The sequence below is a fragment of the Mauremys mutica genome, chromosome 3 (assembly GCF_020497125.1).
Source record: "Mauremys mutica isolate MM-2020 ecotype Southern chromosome 3, ASM2049712v1, whole genome shotgun sequence".
Taxonomy (NCBI): Eukaryota; Metazoa; Chordata; order Testudines; family Geoemydidae; genus Mauremys; species Mauremys mutica.
Genome location: NC_059074.1, coordinates 58,148,123 through 58,167,311, shown reverse-complemented (window position 1 = coordinate 58,167,311; position 19,189 = coordinate 58,148,123). Strand labels below are relative to the sequence as shown.

The window sequence follows — 19,189 nt, the reverse complement described above, 5'->3', positions numbered from 1 at the left end:
CAGCAATTCTGGGCCCAGGGCCACCCAGAGGATTCAGGGGGCTTGGAGTCTTCGGCGGCAGGGGGCCCCCGCTTCGGTGGTAATTCAGTGGCAGGGGATCCTTCCGCTCCGGGCCCCGCTGCCAAAGTGCCCCTGAAGACCCGGCACTTCAGCGGCGGGTCCCGGAGCGGAAGGACTCCCGGCCACCGAATTACCGCCGAAGACCTGGAGCAGAAGAAGCTCCGGGGCCCCGGGCCCCGCAAGAGTTTTCCAGGGCCCCCGGAGTGAGTGAAGGACCCCACTGCAGGGGCCCCGAAAAAGTCTCGTGGGGGCCCCTGCAGAACCCAGGGCCTGGGGCAAATTGCCCCACTTGCCCCCCCCCCCCGGGCGGCCCTGTCTGAGCCTCAGAGCGAGGGCCATCCCTTGGGGTCTGCGGGGCCTGGAGCAGAAGTGACAAATCCGTCACTTCCAGGACGGACTGCACTGGCCAATCGTGCCAGTCTGCAGGATCCCCCAAAGCAGGGAGTGGTCACCCCGATTCACCGTGCCCTAGGGATGGCTCTGCCCAGGTCAGAACAGTCAATGGGCTCCCTAGAAAGGTCCACCTAAGATTTGGGTGGTGATACGCCTGCGCTTGCTGTTGCCCAGTTAGCTGCTGCCGGCTGCACTGCTGTGCATGCTTTTCTGGCACAGCCAGGGCTTCCACATGCCCGCCCGGCTGCCTTTTCTGCCGCCAGTACCACCCTGCACAAGCCTAGGAGCCCTGCAGCATGCATGTAAAAGGGTCTGGGGCTCCCGGCCACCACCCAGGGCCCTGGGCAACAACCCTCCCCCCCCCCCCCCCCGACTCCATCAGCGGGTCTGGGGAGGGCCTCCAAAATATTTCTGCTTGGGCCCGCCAATGCATTAGCACTGCCTCTGAAACAGCACCTTTCTGTTAAAGATGAGGAAGGCCATTTGGTAGAACTCTTTGGCTGATTGTAGCCCATGAGCTGCATTCTGGCCACCTTAACTTCACTTTGGTCAATGGGATAGCATTTGTCTTATACATGAGAATAAATTATTCTTACCCATAGCAGGGGTTGCTAGTGTCTGTCGACCTACTAACTGTGCAGGTCCAAGGCCATCAAGGAAATCACTAAATTGACTGTCAGCACCCAGCCGCACACCAGGGAATATTAGGCTACAGAAATATAAAACATGAGTACATGTAAATACAACATTAATTCATAGTGGCCCACAATAATTAACATGGAAGTGCTTCTCAGGCCACGTCTATACTTACCCGCCGGGTCGACGCAGCGAGTTCAAACTATCGATAGTTCGAACTCCGGAAGCGCCGCGGTCGACTCCGGTACTCCACTGCGGCAGGAGGAGTTGCCGGAGTCGACCTTGGAGCCGCGGAGTTCGCTTCCGCGGCGTCTGGACGGTAAGTCATTCGAACTAGGGTAGTTCGAATTCAGCTACGTTATTCACGTAGCTGAATTCGCGTACCCTAGTTCGAACCAGGGGCTGTGTGTAGACCAGGGCTCAGACACAATACACAGCCTCAGAGAATGTAACTGCAAATTATATTGCAAAACCAGAACCCCCAAATAGGTATAATGCAACCATCTCATTGGGAAGTAGTGTTCACCCAAACAACTAGCCATCTTTGAGTTTTGCTATAGCAATAAAGAGTCTGACAAACCATTCCAGCTGACCCTGACTGTGACGGCAGGACCTTGCTCCACCTGGTACAGTTAAAAGGGTTATAGGCAGCAATGTTTGTGGGCCATGTACAGTGGGGAATAGTTGTAGCAATACCATCTCCTCTTCACGGGGATGTAGCTGTGGCAAGACCAATAGCCCACTTCCATGGAAAAGAGGCTATTTCTCTACTCCTCCCCTACCCAACTAGAACTGAAGTGTGGTGAAGGTCATAATCCCCAGGGCACTGAATGTGGTTCACATTTGAACTGGGTGAATAATGGATTTTTGATTTGTTGGCAATTTTAAAAAGTAAAAAAATTGTTTCAGGTCAGCCCAAAATGAAAAATTTCAGTGAATTAAAAAGTTTAAAAAAATGTTCGTTTCAGGTCAAACAAATGTTTCATTTTGATAAAATTAAGATGCTTTGTTTAGATTTTGACCTTTTGGAAACTATTAAAATTAAAATGAAAAGGAAACTTTTAAATGAAAAGTTGTTTCAAACTGAAATTGAAACATTTTGATGAAACTAAATGTTTCAATTTTTGGATTTTTTTTAAACAAACAATTCAGTAAAATAAACATGAATTTGTCAAAGGTTTCAGTGTTGTGGAATCGGCATTTCTGCTGAAAGAAGTTTTGGATGAAAAATTTCACTCAGTTGTAATTCACATGTGTTAAGTGCTGCATTTGAAGGGGATTAGTTCAATGGAATGAAGCTTTAAATGATCATGAAATGTTCTGCATCTAATACCCTGTCACCTGTTGATGTTAACAATTTTCGAGCTGATTCCAGTTATTTAAAAATTAAAGTATTACAATTAACAAACAAAGAAAGCAAACTAAAGAATGTTAAGGTTTATAACAACATTTTTGTAACTAAAATTCCCAGATATAATTTCCCCATCCTTTGCTGCATCTCTTGTATCACTCCTGCTTTAAGCCACTAGTACCATAGTTCACCTTCTCTGAAAGTTTTCAAATAGAGAAAATAGACACTGAGATCTAATAAGAGATTAGGGCCCAAATCTGGGACACAGAATTTGAATGAGCCCACATCACCCGACTCCTCTGGGCCATGCAGGATGTGAGAGATAGCTGACATTCTGATAGCTGACCTATTAATGAGAAAACAGCTATCTTTGTCATCCTGGTATGTTGTGGTTTTTAGTTTTGTTTTAAATGACTGTAGTACTTGTGAAAGATGCTGGACTTTCCCCCCTCCGTATTCCACTAAGGTCAGGCTCAGACTGGGGAGAATGATGCTCTTCTCAAATCCCAGCATCCCCCTCTCACTGTACCCACTATGTAAGGTCTTCTATTGATCTTCATTATGGTATGCTCTGAAACAAATACTGCACTGAAAAGTGTAATACACTCTTTATATTTACATGTGATCATTTGATACTTAATTTTCCAGTAATATTTTTAATTTACTGTTTTTCCTCTGTAGACATTAGAGATGGGCCAGATTTGAAAAAATTGGGTCCAGATCAGAATCTTCCTGTATTTTGAGAGGATTTGTTCTAGTTCAGATTCATCTTACAGAGTTGGGCTGATCTCTTTGTGGGCAGAATTTCTCTGATCTCTTTGTGGGCAAATTTGGTTTTCTTTCAGTTTGGACCAAGCTGCAATCCTCCTGGTCCCCTTTTCTCTGGTGGCCACAGCATTCCCATTCTTGTCTCTCTCCAGCCATGTAGAATGTTGCCAAGACCTCTTGCCTATGGTGATTCTGAACTGCCAGGCCTCTTCTCTGATGTCCTCTCTCTCTCCAGCTCCATTCTTCCTTGAACCTGGGATGCTGACATTCTTGAACCTGGCTGTACAGCATCTCTGATTCACTGTAATGTTTCTACTTGCCCTTCCAATCCAAGAATCTTTTCCTCCAGTACAGCCCCCAACTTGCACTTCTTGCACAGGAAATCCCTTTTGGCTCAGGCAGGAAAGAAAACATGGCACAGCTGTTGCAGGTCACCTCCACTGTTCCATCACGGAATTGCACATAGAGCTGAACCTGCAAGCCTCTTACACACCCTTTCCAAATACCTTCAGAAACTGTCCTGCTGGCTTCCTTGGTTCTCAGCTCTCGAGTTTGCCTAGCAAATGACTTTTACATCATTTTCCCCTGCTTAGCTTAGCTCAGTTCAGCTCCACAAGTGAGTGATTAACCACCTATAGGCTTCAAAGAGTGGGTCTGATCAAAGCTCCAAAGATCAGACCCACCTGGCCCTTACCAAACAGACCTGTCTTAGCTGCTTATTGGGGTCAAAGGCCCTTCTACACAGCTCATACACAGAACAAATGAATAGTCACACAAACAGTGTACAGATGAACCAAATGCAGCACTCACCAAGTCCTGTTACAGCAAAGTCTCTAGCTACACCCTCCAAAACTCTCCTGCCAGCTGCCTCTGTTTGCGACTCTCAAGTTTGCCTAGCAAATGTCTCAGGGGTGAAAGTTTCTGTGGTTGTTTCCATTGCTCTAAGCCAGCTATTTGCTCATTAATCATTCTTTAAAAAGAGACTTTTAAAATACACATTTGTGATGCAGGGACCTCTTGGTGCCAACTGGCAGAGGACACAGGGGGTGCATATGGCTTACAGGGATCACCTGGATCTGATATATGCATAATAGTTCACCAATAGGTGGCATGTAAGGTCTCTACTGACCTATTCTACTGAGAGCCAGTAGTCCACTGGTCGTCGTAATCATTGCAAAATGTATGTGTGGATAATATTTAAGGAGTTATGTATTTATATACTGATAATAATGTTCTTAAGGTCCTGGAGTTAATTCAGGTCACCAGGAGGTCACATGCCTCAGACTGATGCCTTTCAAGCAGGAGGTAACAGACGCTTATCTCTTTGTCTGATCATATGTGTATTGTCTGCCTCACAATTGAGACCTTTTTGCATAATGAGCCAGGTACCAGTGAGCGACTGTGAAATCTACAAGAAAGAAAATGTACAGGAAGAAACAAAACAGCAGGGGTGTCCTGTCTATGAATGAAGACAAAGGATAGGACTTATATATCTTGGGGGCAAAGGAACACAATGAATTCTTCACCAGGGAGTCAAGCTGACAGTGTACTTATCTCATGAAAGGAGGGTCATAGTCATGTCTAGCTGAAACTCATTTCAATGATTTTGGGTGAGCCAAATGCTAGACTTTTCTAGGGTTAGGCTCTAGGTTGCATGGCATGATTTTGTTTTATATGTAACTATTTCCTCCCCCACCCCAATACTTCTACTTACTGTTACTTGACTATGCTTTATTAAATAAACTTATACTTGATTTCACTATAAACATATCTAAGTGCTATGCAGAGCCAGTCCTGGTAAACTGGGGCGAACTGTTTCTTTGGAAGCAGAGAATCCGTGAATACTGCAAGTGTCCAGTGGAACAGGAGCTGGACTCTCCAGGGAGATGCCTGGAGGGCTCGAGGCTTGGAGTGTGCCTGTTGCTAACCTGTAGAAAAACAGGGGGGGCCTATCTAGGCTAGAGGGGAATGGTCGTGTTGCATGTGGCTGGTGGAGTTGGGGAGCTGACCCCCAGCAGGCACAGACAAGACTTCCTCACACTAAGGGCAGGTGGTAATGAGGTGTCTCACAACGCAGGGTACCCCTGGGAAGCATCATGGCATCTATACGCCAAAGAGAAATTCAAGGAAGTAGACAGCTAATAAAAATAAATATGTATTAGTCCATTACCAATGCCTTGTGACAGTAGAAGAGTTTTCTGAGACAAACTATTGTGATTAAAAAAAAATCCGGAGGCTGATCCTATCCCGCTATGATTAATTTTAAATTCCAGTAATTAAAAATGTAATTAGTTTTATCATACTGCATCAGTTTTAATGAAAAAATCACAAATAATTCCTAGGGAAATGTGTTTCCAACCACGGTCTGGAATTGCTAATCTTTGTTACTTGCAGTCAATTGGTCTTGCACCTGCCTGTCCGATGTACAAATATTTTGGGAAGTTTTCTTTTTAAGTTATGTTTGTGGGAAGTAGTGCCACAGAAATGTGCCAAAGCTAGGTCATTTAATGTAAACACAGTTTTTGGTTTTATTTGCTAGACTTTATATTATCACTATCTGTGGGGCTAGGCTACTGAGGCTACAATTTTGTCCTGGACATCATAGTGGTCACGGAAACCATGAATTTGAATAAAGTCTGTGAAATGCACCCAAACCAAGTAGCATTGTGACTGAGCCCTCAGGATCACACCACCACTCATGTTTAGTGCATCCGCACCTACATAGATGGAGACAAAGGAGTGGATGCAGCAAACCTGTGTGGCATTGTGACCTTGTGCACTAGGTTTCAATGACAACCAAATTTGGCCCTCTTCCTCCCTCTGTCTCCATCCTCTGACTGGCATTGCAACCGCATGGGCTAGGTCACCTGGAGCCCAGCCCTGTGGGACAGGAGCTGCTGCTGCTGCAGGGTGAATGTGGGGTGAGCTCATTCTCCAAAACTCTCTCCCTACGAACCCCTTGCCCCCCTTTTTATGACATATTGTTCTTTTCCTGTACCTCTGCCATAAAATGTATTAAAAATTGGTGTGGTAAAATTGTAGCCCTGCTTATAACTTTGCGGCACTTCAACTGGTTGGGCTGAAATTTTCCATGCCAGGCATCTGCCTCACGCTGATCTATGTCTACCACTTTCAAAACAGATAGACTATATATGGAAAGCAACTATATATGTTGCAGTTGCTTACCATGCTAGCAAACTGGCCCATAATCAGAGTGCTGTTGAGAGCTAGTTTTAATCCTAATGCCACTGGTTGGCCAGATTCTTGTTATTCTGACCAGATCCTGATATGATCCAGTGCCGAGCCCCACCTATAATGATAATATAAAGTGTAGCAAATAAACCAAAATCTGTTATTGCAGTGAATGACCTATTTTGGGGTATATTCCTGTGATACTACTTTCCACTACCATAACTTAAAAAAACCTCTAACTGACAGAAGCTGGGACAGGACAACAGTGGATGGATCACTTGATAAATTGCCCTGTTCTGTTCAATCTCTCTAAAGCAACTGGCACTGGCCACTGTAAGAAGGCAGGATAGTGGGCTAGATGGACTGTTGGTCTGACCCAATATGGCTGTTCATATGATCTAAATCAGCTGTCAATCTAAATATTCAGGACACGAACTGGGCTGGTATCCAGCAGTGTGGCATCTTTTAAAAGCTATCTTCTTATTCTCCAGGATCTCAACTTTCATTAAAAAAAAAAAAGGCCTCTCTAGCTGTTATGGTTGTGAAGCAAAATTCTGTTCCCATTATCAAGGTTAACTGATTCAGCAATGTCAGCTTGAGTTTGCAGACTTCCTGTAACAATAGTCAGGAGGGGTGTGAACAGCCCTCATCATCTTAAAGTAAGGTTACTAAACTATACAGTAAGAGGAGCTCTGCGAATATGTGAACTCTGCCTGTATTCCACTTGGAGTACACCTAAGAGTGGAAGTTTTTTTGCTAGCACTATCCATTGGTTTGCACCCCTCCTTGTGCTCTGAGCTGAGTGCATAAGAAGAAGAGCGGACCGACTGCCATTCCAGTTACCTTTTTGTTGTGAATAGTCCTAGGATAAGGCTCCACAGCAGAGGGAAAGGAAGGTGGGTAATGGAGTACCTGTAGTGACCACAATCTCAGTTATTGTATAGGTAAGTAACCTTTCTTTCTTCTTCAAGTGATGGTCCCTTTGTATATTGCATTTGAGGTGAATCACAAGCAGTATTCATTGAGGAGGAGGAGGGTGCAAGGAATACTGGGGTACTTAGAGGACTGCTTTGCCAAAGGATGTCTGCAGTGGAAGCTTGTACCAGGGTGTAATATCTCGTAAAGCTGTGTGAGCCAAAACTATTTAGTCAAAATCAATGTATTATTAAAGGCTGTGCCTTATGTTAAGGGGGTCTTTACTTCTCACATGCTTTGTGCTGGAAATATATTTAAAATGGTGCATAAAGCTTTCATTTTTGGTATATGTAGAATCATCAGCGAGTTTTGTTAAAGTAATGAGTAATTATTATAAATGCTGCAAAACTCTTAAAACTAATTGGGGACAGATATCCACTGTTTCGGGGTGGGGGGGAACTAGTGCTTCCTGAGTGGTCCAGGACACAGCCATGCTCCAGCACTTTGGAATTTTTCCCTCCCCACCCCGAGGCTTGTGCTTGCAGAGTCCATCCCGAGTGCCTTCAGTGCCCAGAGACCTTCCCTGGTGTGGTGGCAGCGAGTCCATCCCTCCCTGGTGCTGTCTCCAGCAAGAGCGGGAAGGAGGAGAGAAGAAGGGGCTGTGGAGGATGGAGCCAGATACAACTACAGCCAGCGGCCACTGGCACTGCCACACAGCTCCCTGTGCTCCCAGCTCCTACCCCACAACCCTCCACCCACCCCCCTGCCACAGACTCCCAAATAATCCCATCCCACAGATCTCCACCCAAACCCCTGCCATAGAACTCCAAATAACCCTCCTCCTACAGCCCCCACCCAACCCCCAAATAACTCTCCACCCAGCCCCCGCCCTCCTTAAACCCATCCAGCCCCGTTATCACAACCCCAAATAAACACCCCCAAACTCCTCCCACCCCAAATAAACCCACAGCCCACAAACCCCACAAAACTTCCTCCTGCCACAGCCACCACTCAGATAACGTGTACAGTGCAGGCAAATCCATGCTTTTCCAAATCAATTCTCTGGGGCTTCCACCAGCCCCCCTTTGTTTCCATCCAGGTCCCCCAACCAATCCATGGCTTGGACTTTTGCATCCACCAGCCTCACAAGAGGCTTAAGGAGGGCTATGAGAACAGGGGGAGGAGGAGTTGGCTCCCTGACGTATGGGTCCTGGGAGTCCTCGAACCTCCTCCCCCGTTCTGTTTCTTTATCCAGTACCTCCTTTTAAGTCCTTTACCAGGTCATTTACCTGGCCACTGGCTGCCCTCTCTATGGAGTACCTGCACTGAACATCAAGTACCTGGGGCAGGGGAAGCTAGTTCCCCTTCTTTGCACTGTCCCCTTTCTTTGTAATTTGCCTGTGCCTGCATTTCCCTGTCTCTGGGGCCAGGGGAGGCGGGGTTCAGCCCCCCCTGTTCTCCGTGCCCCTGGAGCCATCCTGCTTACACAGCTTACCTGGGGGTGGAAGTACCTGGAGCAAAGGTCGCTAGTTCCCCTTCTTTCCACTGTCTCCTTTCTGTGTAATTTGCCTGTGCCTGCCCTTCCCTGTCTCTGGGGCTGGGGAAGGGGGGTAAGAGCCCCCCTGTTTTCCCGAGCTTACCCTTCCCGTGCCCCTGGAGCCATGCTGTTTCCAATGCTGTTTGCTGCTTTTCTGGAGCCATGCTTTATTGGAGCCATACTGCTTCCACATGGTCCTGCAGCAAGCCTTAGAGCCCCAGCCTGTTCCTGTTCTGCTGGCTTCCTCCCTGCTTTCACATAGAGACTTGCCCCACCCAGGGTTCGTACCTTTATACACATTCCTGGGGGGGAGTCATTGCTGTAAAGTTGACCCACCGAGCACCTTTTGCAGCAGTTTCTGACCTTCTTCCTCTCTTCCACCCCCCAACCACAAAGCAGAGCTGTCTTTGGGTAAGCCCACACAAATTCTGCCCCACCTTTAGTTTTGGTGCAGTCATTAGCAATGACAACTGTCAGAATACTCAAGCTTCTATGTTTGATTTTAGCTGATGTGCAGTAAGACTTAATCGTTTTCAATAAGAACTGTATTTGGACCAGCTCCAAACTAAACTTTCTTTATATACACAGTTACTGAACACAGTTTCATATAACAGGGAGTTTAACATAAAACATCTGAAGTTTAATTCAGGATTGATCCAAGAAGAGACCCACCACAAGTGTAAAGTAAAGGTGGCCAAATGTCTTGTTTCAAATAATATTTGTTATGAATTTAGCTCCATTTTTGATTACTAAAGCAATCCTGATTTCTGTAATCATATTTTGTTATTTATAAATATTTACTGAATAATCTGAATCACAGAATTTTCAGACTCTGGGTTTTTCTCAAACTGTTCACTTTGATTATTCACATTGTTATTCGTGTTGTGTGATTGGTCACCTAAGGGACATGTTATCATTTCTGCCGCCTGATTGGATGACTGGAAAAACTTTAAACAGAAGAATAATCTATAGAAAGCGCTCTAACAGAAATGTTCATGAAAAATGCCTGAAAGTTTTGGGATTTGTGAAGAATTACACAAGTGCAAGATTTTGTACAAATAGCAATTCCATAGGGAACCAAATCTGGAACTTTTAAAATAAGGAGGTTTGTTTTTTACTAGTATTCAACCAGCTTTCTTCTAAGGAGAAGAAAATCCTATGTATTTCTGCACTGCTACATATCTGTAATTCCACTTACTTCCCCTCAGAGCTGTAACTGTTTATGCTGCCATCAGTGGACTCCCGACTTGGCTGCCGAACCATACGATTCCTCATTTCTGCTGCCATCCCTGTTTCTGTGCTTCTCTGTATCGTGCTTTTTAGCTTCTTGTTGCCAGCCTCTGAAAGTAGAAAAATAAAAGGAAGCATTAGCATTGCATTCTAGTATCAGGTGTTTTTTTGCACATTTTTGTCTGATCACAATTTGCCCATTTCCATTCATAAACAAGACATCAGAAACAGATTATTCTGATCAAGTGTAAATAATCTCTCTTTTCTAGTCCTTAGTTGGTGGTCTCTCTCAGATGGAATCCACTTGAAAGATAATGGAAACACTCTAGCCTTCTGGCTGCAACTCTGAGATCATCATATCACACAAAGATATTATGTACTTGTATATTTCCTTTATGAATTGCCCCATTCAAAGGAGCTTCCATCACAGGTTACTTAAAATGAAGTTTGAATTTCACAACAAAGAATGACCCTTTACATTTAAGCATCCCGAGCCTCAAAATATGATGGTCGAGTCTACCCCAGCATCAGGTTTTGAAGGTGACAGTACAGTCACTGATGTTAAATGTATTCTGCTATAGTTATGACAAATGCTGGAAAAATGAGGCTGGTTCAGAATGATTCCATAATTAATTACTTTTGACTTCACAAATCTTTCATCAGAAATGCCTCTAACAAGTCTCTTGCTGCTCTGATAATTTTTATTGACTACAGACTTGCAATGTTCTGTTAGTTCATGTGCCTTCTACTAGGCCTCAAATTTCATTGGTAACATTATTCTCTTTCATGAAGTACTATGTTTGGCAAACGTTCATATAACTGTATGAAGAATCATTTCTCTGTACTTCTCCCTCATATGTGAATGCTCTTACTTTTGGTCAGCACCTTGGTTCAAAGCCAAAATGGGGGAACACACCTCACCACATCCATTTATCAGTCTGTTTGTAATTTAGGGCAGTATCTGGGGGGGGGGAAACACTTCCAAAAGCACCTGTTTTGGAAGTTGAACTGGAGTCAAAACAATTCATTTTCTCTGCTTCTTGTCTCTGGAACAGTTTGTGTTTGAGGCAATGGCAAATGAGTATGGAGGGCCAAATCCTGGCCCTGCTTTATGTAACTGTAAGGGACATGGTCGTTCACACTGGCCTGAAAACTCCTGAGGATGGTTAAATCTGCTACAGAGCATGGCTGGAGGACTCCAGCTACATAGTCAGGGTCTGTAGTGCTGGTAGGAAGTATGGAGAAATCATGCCATGGGCATATCTCTGCAGATCCTGGGATCATTTCTCCCTCTCCATGCAGGGACCACAAGAGTTATTGCAGTAACCCTTCTGGAGCTGTCACTGGGAGATGAAACATGGCCAAAAGCGGTCCCAAAACAAAATAGAAATAATTGGTACATTGGTTTAGAGAAAGAAGGAGTCAGTGAAAGGGCTGTGTCTTTCCCATTGATCATTACTAGAACGGGGAGTTTTTTGCTCGAATTTGGATTGGCCACCTGAGCCATTCGATACCCCGGACTATCCATCAGCTGAGAAGAAATCAGCTATCCCCAATGATCACAACTAGGGTGGGAGTTCTTTGCTCCATTTTGAAGCCAACAGCTGCAAGTTCCTGCCGTGGACCAATTCAGTCCATCTAATATGCCTGGCTACGCATTAGCTGAGAAAATGTCCCCTATTACCCTCAGAGTTTGTGTGAGGCAGAGCTACACACTCCATTCCTGGTTGTGCACAGGTGGCTCTGGAAGCAACACGCAGGGCTGTGTGTGTTCTGAGTCTACTGCCATGGAATTTACCCCTTGCTGAAGAATTATGCTCCAGAATCCCAATTTTCATTTTAAAATAAATGATGTTTCTAGCCATTATAGTTGTAAAAATGACACTGGGTTCATGTTTTCCACATTAACTGGTGGAATGAGTCTGCAGAGAGCCTGAAACCATAGCTCTGGGAGATATAAACTGCCCTGTGGACTCAGCAGAATTCCACCATATGCTGCAGCCAACAGCTTGATACTTTGTTTCCTCTCTCCCTGCACTGCTGGGATTGATCTGCAGTTGCCCTTGCTCTGCAGCTGTAGCCACATGGGGAAGTTACATTACACCACATATTCCCACCACTCTTCTACAGGGCTTGCCAGGCTGGGAAGCCAGAGACCAATTTGCAGCTAGAAAAGCAGCCTGGTGAACTGGGCTGCTCTGAGAACAGTGCAATAGCTAAGGCCCTGGAAACTGGACAGATGAGATACTGAAGCTAGGTACAAACTCCTCCCACCCATGGCACAAAAGGCGGAAAGAGATTATAATCTGAACTGCCAGGACTGAGGCTGCTGCTGTTAGGTTTAGGGAGTGGAACCAAGGTGCCTGTAATGTACAGTGGAAAAACCCATCCTTGAAAATAATCATGGTTGAAAATATCCACTGATTACAGTAATGAGGATTCTAGCTATGAGCCACAGCTGTGTTTGTTCGGCGATGGGCTTGGATGGGAACAAAGAGAATTTAATAGAATAGAATAAGTTACCACTGCCATGGAATACAGGTGTTCTTGCCACTGAATGTAGTGATTTTTGCCATGGAATTTAAGGGTGTGCGCCATGGACTGTGATCCCATTGTACTGTGGAGAATGCCTGGCCCCAGCCATATATGATTCTGACAGGCTTGATTTCTTGCTGAGTTGTGAACATTGAACTGGCTAAAGAGTCATAAGAACATAAGAATGGCCATACTGGGTCAGACCAAAGGTCCATCCAGCCCAGTATCCTCTCTGCTGACAGTGCCCAATGCCAGGTGCCCCAGAGGGAGTGAACTTATCAGGTAACGATCAAGTGATCTCTCTCCTGCCATCCATCTCCACCCTCTGACAAACAGAGGCTAGGGACACCATTCCTTACCCATGCTGGCTAATAGCCATTTATGGACTTAACCTCCATGAATTTATCTAGTTCTCTTTTAAACGCTGTTATAGTCCTAGCCTTCACAACTTCCTCAGGCAAGAAGTTCCACAGGTTGACTGTGTGCTGTGTGAAGAACTTTTTCAGAACATTTTCTAAGTCACTATTCTTTGCATAACTATTCTGGCTTCCTCCCATTTCCCTCAGTCACCACTCTCCATTGCATTTTACAATTACATTCTAAAGATCCTGCAAAATTCTAAATATTCTGCAATATAATCAGAAATATACCATACAAGTAACCTAAAATAGTGTGGTAAGATACATAATGGATTTTTTGAGATACTGAGAACAGTCTTCACTCAAGATAAATAAGCTCAAGCACATATCTCACATATTTTCCAAGTCTTACACTAACCAGTTATATGCATTACCCTTTATTCATTCCACTCATACTGACAAAAGAAGATATCAAGCTTTATTCTACTGGCATGTTCTTTAAAAATTCTCAGCAAAGCCTAATTCTAATAAGATACTTTAAAGTGGGATTGCATTGCCTTTTAGTATTTTTGAAACTCCTTTGGAAATTTAAGTTGGTCTCTGGTATGAAACATACTTGGGATCAAGCATCAGTTGCTTGACGAATTGCAGGATCTGGCCAGTTAACAGGTGGGCTGTTTTTGTTCTTTTTGTTGGTTTGTTTAAAACTTTTATTTTCACCTCTGAGAAGAGTGTTCGAGGTCTGGCACCTATGCACATACACTTTTGAGACTGCATCTACATGAATGTACAGGCTTATTAAAATAGCTTAGAAAGATACAGTGATATAACTGAGAAGTTTTTCTTCTTTTGCCTGGAAATTTATTTCAGAAGCTATGGTGCCAGCTTCTGATTTTTATTATTATTTGACATGGATAATTAATTTCAGTTTCATGTTATAGGTATTTTCCTATGTTGTGTGAATTAAATTACATCCATTGTGAAGACCATAGACAAATTGGTTCATTCCTGAATGACATGTAGGGCCAAATTTTCAAAGGTGCTTCAAAATGGCTTCCAAGCTTATATATACACTTTCATCTAAAGCTTTCCATCTGCAAAAACTCAGATTAGTGTGCACAAATTGCATCTACACAAGTAGCATAACAACGATGAGTGAAGATCAAGTATAATAAATACTTTTTGCAGGTTTAATAACAGGTCCAGAAGGATCTCCAAGAGATCACAAAGCAGCCATCTGCAGCTGCATAACACAGTTAGCTTGTGTAAACTGTTAGCTACTGTAATATAACTCCCTTACAATCTACCAGCCATTCCTACCAAGGAACTTGAATGGCTCTTGTATCCCATTTTACCTATCAAGACAATATCCTTTCCAGAGATGTCTCTGTTGAGCTGAAGGGGAAACATTGCCTTTGGTTTTCTTACAGACAAGTTAGGAATAAAGCTTCAGACCAAAATGAAAGTTCACCATGTAATAATTTTGCCTTCACTACTTTATTTTAAACTTGCACAAAACAGCAAGAGAATTGATGCTTCCCCTACCTGCAAACCATCTTGAGATTTAAGAGCCAGGATCAAATGGGCTGTTACTACTGGAACTGAAGCTAAGACATAAAGGTGCACAGTCAACTAAGCTGTCCACCCCATCAGGATGTTCAACTAAAGATTCCCTAAGACCTCTCTGTGGACAACGAAGTCAATAAAGTCTAACCTAAAGAAGTCAAAAGAACACTTTAATAAAACTTAAAACATGCGACATTGCTAAGTCTATGAATGAAGGGCAATAATGCAGAGGAGCACTGCATGGCTCAAGGACCAATGATTCTTCATGCCAAAGATACTCATGGATGCAGAGAAGAAAACCTAAAAGGACCACAGCTCCAAGCCAGCTCTGCCAAGATCTGCCGGGACTGGTTCACACACCGACTGTGAGACACTAGCTAGATTAAGCCAGGCGATACTTTCAAGCAGCATATCTTGGGTCTTCATCAATCCAAAAGACTGTTTCTTATAGCAACCACGCAGCACATTCAATGAAAACATGAAATTCCCAAAGTTTAAAAACCTCTAGTAAAGCTGCACAACCTTTTTGCTATTTCACTTTATGAAGAAAAGTGTCTAAGCATAATATTTAGCATAAAACTCTCCACTGCTATAATCCTTAAAATATTCCTCCCCCAAAACCCAAATGTCACCAGCAACTATGAAGAAAGCAATAGTTACAGTGGGTTAATTTTGATACACAACATGTATAAACTACACTGAATGTAGCGGAACAAATTCACTGCCAATAAACTGTTAGCAAGAAACCATCTAGAAAGCGTGTCAAATCCATTTACTTGAGATTCACTATAATTAGCATTGAATGATTTATTATTTCCAGAAATCTGAAAAAAAAAAATCCACCCTTTCTGTTATTCTGCATATTCAGATTCAGACATTCGAGTGGCAAGCCAAGTTCATTCCCAACATAAAATTGCAATTTACTCACCATATATCCATCTACTGGTATTTATTACTGATATACATTGGGATAGAAACAAAGGGGAAAAACCCACTGAAAACAACAGGAGAAAAGTTAAAATAAAATGCTGCTTTCCAATTATATTAACTATTTTAATTTGAGGCAATAGGGTCACTTGCAGAGTAAGGCATCATTACCCTAAGAGTGGCAGAATCTGACCTTTAGTTTGCATTGTTAATTCAAAAATCACATTAACTGTTTAACTATTAATTATTACCCAGCAGCTCCCACTGATTTCTAGTTGATCGAAGTAGCACTTTGAGATCTATGGATGAAAAGCCCTATACAAGAGCTACAATTTAAAAAAAGTGAATGAAAGCTGCTGACTGGTCAGCACTAAATATGGACTTGGGAAGCCTAATTTTAGGCACATAGTTTGGAAAATCTTGCCTCCTTATAAACAGATCATGTTAGTTGTGTTTTGTTGCAAAATTTCTAAACAATCATGCTTTCTCTTGTACACTATTCTGAAAGACCTGATTCATCAATGCCAAGAAAAATACTTGAAAAGGAGAGTGTTGTAAGACATACACATCTATAAAAGACAAATATCAGTATCTATCTGGATGAGGAATTAATGATGACTTTTAAAATAGCAAAATTGTGATTTAATTATTTTTAAACCTCTTAGGTTTAAGCAAACTTAAACATCAGCTATAATATATTCCTTAGTGAGCATTAAGAAGCCAAGAAAGCTGCAACCTTGTTTAAAAATCTTGTGCTGTTTCTGAGTAGAATAATCTCTGAGCTTCCTCTGTAGCTTAAAACAAAACAAAAACACTGGCCCTGTATTAAATGAAACTAGCAACATTTTTTCAGCCAAAGAGAGACAATCTTGTGGTAAAGGATGCAGGGTAGTGAGCTTTTACTGCTGGAATAAAAAGGTAGTTTACACTGATATGAAAATAACCGGGTATCAATTGCTTGGCCATTTAAAGTGCTGTGCAAAACTAAGATTAATAAGATGCAAACTGCTACCATATACAAATGCACATTTTTTCCAACTCCTAATGCCTATTTCAGTGATATTCAAATAGTGCTAAATATTTACTTTCTTGGAAGATTAAAAACATAATGAGACCACACTGTCTACAAATTATCTACTGTAAACAAATTTTTAAACATTTTACAAACACCTATTTTCTCTCATACTTTGGTGCCTCATAGGATTTATGGGAAGGAGGTAATGAAGTGGAGAGGGATGAGAAACTGATGCAAACTGATTTCACTCTGCAGATGACATGTTTAGACTGAAGGCTAGATATTGGTCTACAATCTTTAGCTAGACGATTCTCAGAGCAAAACTGGCATAGGGTCCAGACATGACATTTGCCCATCAGAAAGGTGTTGGGCTGCAGCTGCCAGTCAATGTAGGAGGGCGAGCTGGGATTAGAATAGAGAAGAAAGCATAAGATAATTTATATAAAGAAGTGAATTGAAGTACATCATTTATCCTGTTCGTTGAAGAATGCTAAGTGGTTCCTAATATCCATCTACTAGTTTTGTTATATCCTGAAATCTTAGTTTTAAATATTCTGTTTATGGACCATTAAATCAGTTCCTTTTCTCTTTCGGTGTATTTTTAGATTTTTTTTTAATGAGTAGAAGAGGAGTTATGAAAATAATCTAAAGGTTAGTTCTTACCAAAATTCTTTAACTTCCCTGACCCCCAATGGCAGATTCAAGAGTGAAACAATAATTATTATCCAACTAGACAAATTTCACAATTACAAAGTTGTCATTCATAATTAGAAAATTAAAACAATGTCATGAGCACTAATAAGATACCTAATAATATTAATGTTTCTTACAATGTTTGCTGAGAAGTATGACAGATAAATAATAAAAGCCCAAAATATACTCTTTATAAAATATACATAAATGCTGAAAGTCAATACTCTTAAAATGATTCTGAAACAATTGTTTTGAGAAAAAGGAAACATTTTAGATGCCTTTTTGTACAGCTGCAAGATCTCCAAATAATACCACAATACTAATTTATGAACATATTATTGATCAAATAAAAAAATATTATAGCTTCAACAATAGTACTCTTACTCAATTTTTCTTACTCAGAACAAGTTTTAATCAGTAGGTTGATCCATCTGATTTTGAGCCCTTCTGGTTGTATGATATCCAATAGCTCCAGAGCACATTTTTAAAAAAAATACAATGTTAATGAACCTACTTTAGAAATTATTTCTAGATCTTCAGATCAACAGAGTAAATTAGTTTTCTGTTTTTTACCAATGGTAGCTATGAACAGTTATAGGTATATATTAAAACACTGCTAATCAAATTAACATGTATGCTAGTCACACCAAAATGCACCAAATACAGACTTACCTCTTAGGTTTAAGCAAAATTAAACATCAGCTGTAATATATTCCTTAGTGAGCAGTAAGAAGCCAAGGAAGCTTCAACCTTGTTTAAATATCTTGTGCTGTTTCTGGGTAGAATAATCTCTGAGCTTCCTCCGTAGCTTTTAAAAAAATCCACTTGGCACTGTAAGGAATGATCAAGTTGCTTCACTCACAAGTTCTTTTTACAACTGATTACATTAGGGGGCCTTGGAGTGAAAAAGAACTGAACTACCTGTCAGCTAATATTTCATAAAATATTGCTGAAAGGTTTAGAAATTCTCTTGGCAGTGTAAGTTCTAGTGATGTGTAAATTGTGAAGAGCACAACATATTCTTAGCAGGTGGTTTGATTTTTTTTTTTAAAGTTGTTCTCCACTAGACAAGGTAAGTCAGACAAACTTAGGTCAGGTCTACACTAAAAATGTTTGTAGGACTTAAGTGAAGATGCTCCTACACCAACAGTACATCTTGTCCTGTCAGCACAGTTAATCCACCTTTGTGAGAGGCAGTAGCACTGTCTGCACTGGGTGGTTTGGTCGGTATAACTATGTTGCTCAGGGGTGTGGATTTTTCACACCCCTGAGTGACATAGTTATGCCAATATAAGTCTGTAGTGTAGACCTGGCCTTAGAAATGAATGTCTCTATTATTCTCAAACCTTGATGATTTTGACTCATTGTCCATGAATTTGAGCATAAATAGGATCTAAAGAATTCCGACCTGGGAAAGCACGGTCAAAAGTAATTTAGGGTAAATTTTTCAGAAGTGCCTAAGCAACTTAAAAGTCTAAATCCCATTGACTCCTAAGCACCTAGGGCCCAAGTGACACAACACACTAGGGGTTTGATTCCCCTGCTCATGTGCACATAGTTGCACTAGTTCTCACTGAGCTAGCATGCATGTAAATAGGAGCGTAGCCATGGTAGCAGCAGCAGCTGAACCTGCCAAGTACAAACCTGCCTGAAACCAGTAGGTGTGTGGCTCAGCCTTGCCTCTGGCGCTACTACTACCTGCAGCTAACACAGCTATAATGCTATTTATACTCATGATAGCTCAAAGAGGGATAGCACGAGTATGTGAACACAAGCAGAGGAATTACACCCTAGCTCACAGTGGCGATGTAGGCTAAGTCTCTAACATCACTTTTGAAAATTTTACCTTTAATTTTCCATGAGAGATTTGACATTTTAGAATGTACTTGCAAGACTCTTTCATTTAGCATCAGGAGTCACTGCGAAATATTTTGGGGTCAAAATATGAACTATCTGGATTATTAAACCCCAGTATAAAATGCTTCTGAATTTAAATATATAGAATTGTAATA

The 19,189-nt window shown here is 42.1% G+C and overlaps 1 protein-coding gene across 3 annotated transcripts in view; it reads right to left on the bottom strand.

Annotated features, from left to right (window-relative positions):
- The window catches only part of RIMS1 (regulating synaptic membrane exocytosis 1), a 348,972-nt gene that overhangs the window by 8,644 nt on the left and 321,139 nt on the right, over positions 1-19,189 (bottom strand). For all 3 annotated transcript variants that reach the window (XM_045010069.1, XM_045010070.1, XM_045010068.1), the window contains 2 exons: positions 10,051-10,192; positions 1,050-1,162 (listed from right to left, as the gene is read on the bottom strand). In XM_045010069.1, coding sequence (XP_044866004.1) covers positions 1,050-1,162; positions 10,051-10,192 — 255 coding nt within the window. The remainder of the gene's footprint in view (positions 1-1,049; positions 1,163-10,050; positions 10,193-19,189) is intronic.